Source organism: Priapulus caudatus, unplaced genomic scaffold (genome assembly GCF_000485595.1).
Source record: "Priapulus caudatus unplaced genomic scaffold, Priapulus_caudatus-5.0.1 Scaffold245, whole genome shotgun sequence".
Classification (NCBI taxonomy): domain Eukaryota; kingdom Metazoa; phylum Priapulida; class Priapulimorpha; order Priapulimorphida; family Priapulidae; genus Priapulus; species Priapulus caudatus.
In genome coordinates, this window is record NW_014577306.1 from 47,155 (window position 1) to 51,190 (window position 4,036).

Sequence of the window (4,036 nt, forward strand, 5' to 3'; positions counted from 1 at the left end):
CTTAAACACTGCGCCTGTACCAGTGAAACCAACCGGCCCTTTTCAGGGCCACCATTTCTTCCCAGAAATGATTTCTGCTTTGCTTTACCCATCACGCGCAATACCTAAAGAAACCAAATGGGATGACTATTTGACAATAGATGTAATGTAATAATGAAGTAGGCGAACGATACGTGCTATAAGTGAATATTGGCCCGGTAACCCACAGGCACTTGGACCGTTTCAATAATAAAATGATGGTTAATAAATACAACTTGTCAGTACTACTACTAGCCCTACCAGTACCACTACCAGTACCAGCAATAGTCTTAATGTTTGATATAACTTCACTTCAACACCGTCCAATACACCGCTGCAACACATAGCCCGCAAGCCATTGTGCATGCACAGATACACAGTAGGTTAGACTGTGTATCTAAGGTAGACTTATCTACTGTAAGTAGTAGACTTATCTCTGTGTATCTAAGGTGTAGGTTAGACTGTGTATAGACTCTGTTATAACACACGATCTCAGAAGCCGTAATTAATGTAAGCAATAATAGATACAGCGACGGGTTGGGTAATCGGTTTTATTATCGTAGTACGATTGATGATGGAAGCAGGTTTGCAAATGTAGTAATCATTTCTGGGAAGAAATGGTGGCCCTAAAAAGGGCCGGTTGGTTTACTGGTATGGCGGTTGGCTCTACTTGGAGCTGGTGTACTTTGTGACAGCCTTGGTGCCCTCAGATACTGCGTGCTTGGCCAGCTCTCCGGGAAGGATGAGACGGACAGCAGTCTGGATCTCCCTGCTCGAGATGGTTGAGCGCTTGTTGTAGTGCGCCAGACGAGAAGACTCGCCGGCGATACGCTCGAAGATGTCGTTGACGAAGCTGTTCATGATGCCCATCGCCTTGCTAGAGATGCCGGTGTCTGGGTGAACCTGCTTCAACACCTTGTAGATGTAGATGCTGTAGCTCTCCTTTCTCTTCTTCCTCCTCTTCTTGCCATCAGTAGGCCTCTTCTGAGCCTTACCAGCCTTCTTGACGGCTTTTCCACTTGGCTTTGGCGGCATGGTGTTAGATAGATCTCCGTTGCAGTAAAATCAGTCGGTGAATGTGTAAGACCGGTAGACGCTCGGCCCTATTTATAGGGGACGGGTGGATTGAGACATTTGAAACCGGACATTTTCAAACGCCATTATCCGTGTCAATCAAAGCGAGAAGCAGCGGGAACCAAATACGCGTCACAACCTGTTTAGCCAGTTGAAAACTTGTTCGCGCCAGTACAAACATCTCGCGCTCGTCTATTGGTGGGTTCGAAGTCCCGTACAATCCTCATCGAATGTATATATAGGGCCTGGCAGAGTTTAGCGACACACTGTCGATCTTTTTTGTCGTTATATATACTCTGTCATCAACATGTCTGGTCGTGGTAAAGGAGGAAAGGTTAGAGCAAAGGGAAAGAGCAGAAGCAGTCGCGCTGGACTGCAGTTCCCTGTTGGACGTATCCATCGTCTGCTTCGCAAGGGCAACTATGCCGAGAGGGTTGGCGCTGGAGCTCCCGTCTACCTGGCTGCTGTCGTTGAGTACCTGACCGCTGAGGTGCTCGAGTTGGCCGGTAACGCTGCTCGCGACAACAAGAAGTCAAGAATTATCCCACGCCATCTGCAGCTGGCCATCCGCAACGACGAGGAGTTGAACAAGCTGCTCTCCGGAGTCACTATCAGCCAGGGAGGTGTCCTGCCTAACATCCAGGCTGTCCTGCTGCCAAAGAAGTCTGCCAAGGCCCATTAAATGGGAATCAGCGCCTGTACCAGTGAAACCAACCGGCCCTTTTCAGGGCCACCATTTCTTCCCAGAAATGATTTTCTACATTTGCAATTCATCATTATTATATTATTTGAACGGGCCAAGTGCATGCGATATAGGCTACATGTTTTTTGACGCCAATAGCGGCATCGTGCTGCTAATTAGTACTACTACACGTTACGGCACCATAAATCATTGCCAGCTATGGCTGCACAAGCAGCACTATGAATTAGACATGGTCAAACGTAAAAAGATTGCCTGTGTACATAAAACCTAGCCCAAATGTTAATAGCCTTAAAACGCTTTAAATAGTTACCAAAAAGTAATACGCACATAGCAATTGTATCCCCGTGTTACACTGATAACGCAGTAAGCAGTCTTATCATCGATGTATATTTCGCTATAGTAAAATCATTGCAGTCGAACATTTTATAACATAGATCATTATACTATCAAGAGCGTATAATATTAAGAAGCTTCTTAATACGCTCTTGATACTATGGTATTTTGCCAGAAGAGCCTACTGATGGCAAGAAGAGGAGGAAGAAGAGAAAGAGAGGCTACAGCATCTACATCTACAAGGTGTTGAAGCAGGTTCACCCAGACACCGGATCTCTAGCAAGGCGATGGGCATCATGAACAGCTTCGTCAACGACATCTTCGAGCGTATCGCCGGCGAGTCTTCTCGTCTGGCGCACTACAACAAGCGCTCAACCATCTCCGAGCAGGGAGATCCAGACTGCTGTCCGTCTCATCCTTCCGCGAGAGCTGGCCAAGCACGCAGTATCTGAGGGCACCGAAGGCTGTCACAAAGTACACCAGCTCCAAGTAGAGTCAACCGCCGTACCAGTAAACCAACCGCGGCCATTTTTAGGGCCACCATTTCTTCCCAGAAATGATTACTACATTTGCAAACCTGCTTCCATCATCAATCGTACTGTGATAATAAAACGGATTACCTAACCCGTCGCTGCATCTATACCTGCATCTATTATTGCATTTAAGCGTACATTACGGTTGCTACTTTTGAGATCACCTTAATCATTAAACTTGTGTTTCATAATCAAGGGTTCTCGTCTTCACCCTGAGCAAGGATTTGGTATTTCGTATATCTTTCACCGCACTCACTCCTTATCTCCTCTTTCTCTCTGTTGGATGTATCACTACGATTATAATGTTTATTATAAGAGAAACATAATTCTATATTCATCACACCTTGTAATACCATTATTCTAATTCCTAATTTAACTATTTATATATTTAGTATTGACATATCGGCACTGTCTGGCCAAAAAACAGTTGTCTTCAATAATATTTTGCTTTCTATGCATTGTTGATTGCACATATAAAGCATATAAACCCATACAGTCACTGAGAATTATGCTATGCTTTTAAAATATGTAAAGAAATTCTTCAAATCAATTTCTTTCAGTTATCCTTTTACATCTACATTGCCGTACACGTTCATATCGCTGTGTGCTATGGCGCATGTTTGTGGCTTAGATTTAACTGTTTTACATATTGGCAGCTGTCTGGCCAAAACAGTTGTCTTCAATAATATTTTTGCTTTCTATGCATTGTTGATTGCACATGTAAGCAATATAAAATCGTACAGTCACTGAGAATTATGCCGTGGCTTTTAAAATGTGTAAAGAAATTCTTCAAATCAATTTCTTTCAGTTATCCTTTACATCTAGCATTGCCGCACAGAAAATGCGGAAACAAAATTAAGGTTATTCCAGACATGTCATTGTCTAAATTATAGATGCGTATATAGTGGCTCTATGAAGTAAAATGTACGTTTTACTGATGTACGGTTAGCTACAAGGCGCACATACGTCCGAGACATTGCGTGTTGTGCTCGCAGATGTGCGCTGAAATGTATGGGGCGTCGCATTAGATTGTGATGGCGGAAAACGCTTCTTGTATCCACACGCACTTGGGGCGTTTCAGTACATAAATGATAGCAAATAATCACGAATAGTATTTACTGCCAAAGCCTTACTGTTTATCTCCTCTATATTTGCTTTTATTTGGCGTACAACACCCTTAAAGAAAGCTGATGATTTACGAGTTGATATATCATTGTTTAGAGTCAATCGTACTTAAGAATCGCCATACTAATACAGCAAAGTAGAAATTATTTCTGGAAGAAATGGTGGCCCTGAAAAGGGCCGGTTGTTTTGTCTATCGGTGGTGAGCCTGCAGGTTTAGCGCCCAAGCCGTACATGTGTACGTCCCTGACGT

General features: G+C 43.7%; 2 protein-coding genes and 1 pseudogene across 2 annotated transcripts; 2 read left to right on the forward strand and 1 right to left on the reverse strand.

The window, feature by feature from the left end:
• The window catches only part of LOC106807958, an 11,836-nt pseudogene extending 8,995 nt beyond the window's left edge, over positions 1-2,841 (forward strand).
• Positions 646-1,088, reverse strand: LOC106807966 (late histone H2B.L4). Its single transcript, XM_014810491.1, has one exon. The coding sequence runs from the start codon at positions 1,051-1,053 to the stop codon at positions 685-687; it is 369 nt and encodes a 122-aa protein (XP_014665977.1). The 5' UTR covers positions 1,054-1,088; the 3' UTR covers positions 646-684.
• LOC106807963 (histone H2A) lies at positions 1,388-1,828 on the forward strand. The gene has a single exon (XM_014810489.1). The coding sequence runs from the start codon at positions 1,400-1,402 to the stop codon at positions 1,772-1,774; it is 375 nt and encodes a 124-aa protein (XP_014665975.1). The 5' UTR covers positions 1,388-1,399; the 3' UTR covers positions 1,775-1,828.
• Positions 2,842-4,036: the final 1,195 nt, after the last annotated feature.

Excerpts from the sequence above, each read along its gene's own strand:
- LOC106807966 (XM_014810491.1), bottom strand. The coding sequence starts at position 1,053 with ATGCCGCCAAAGCCAAGTGGAAAAGCCGTCAAGAAGGCTGGTAAGGCT.
- LOC106807963 (XM_014810489.1), top strand. The coding sequence starts at position 1,400 with ATGTCTGGTCGTGGTAAAGGAGGAAAGGTTAGAGCAAAGGGAAAGAGC.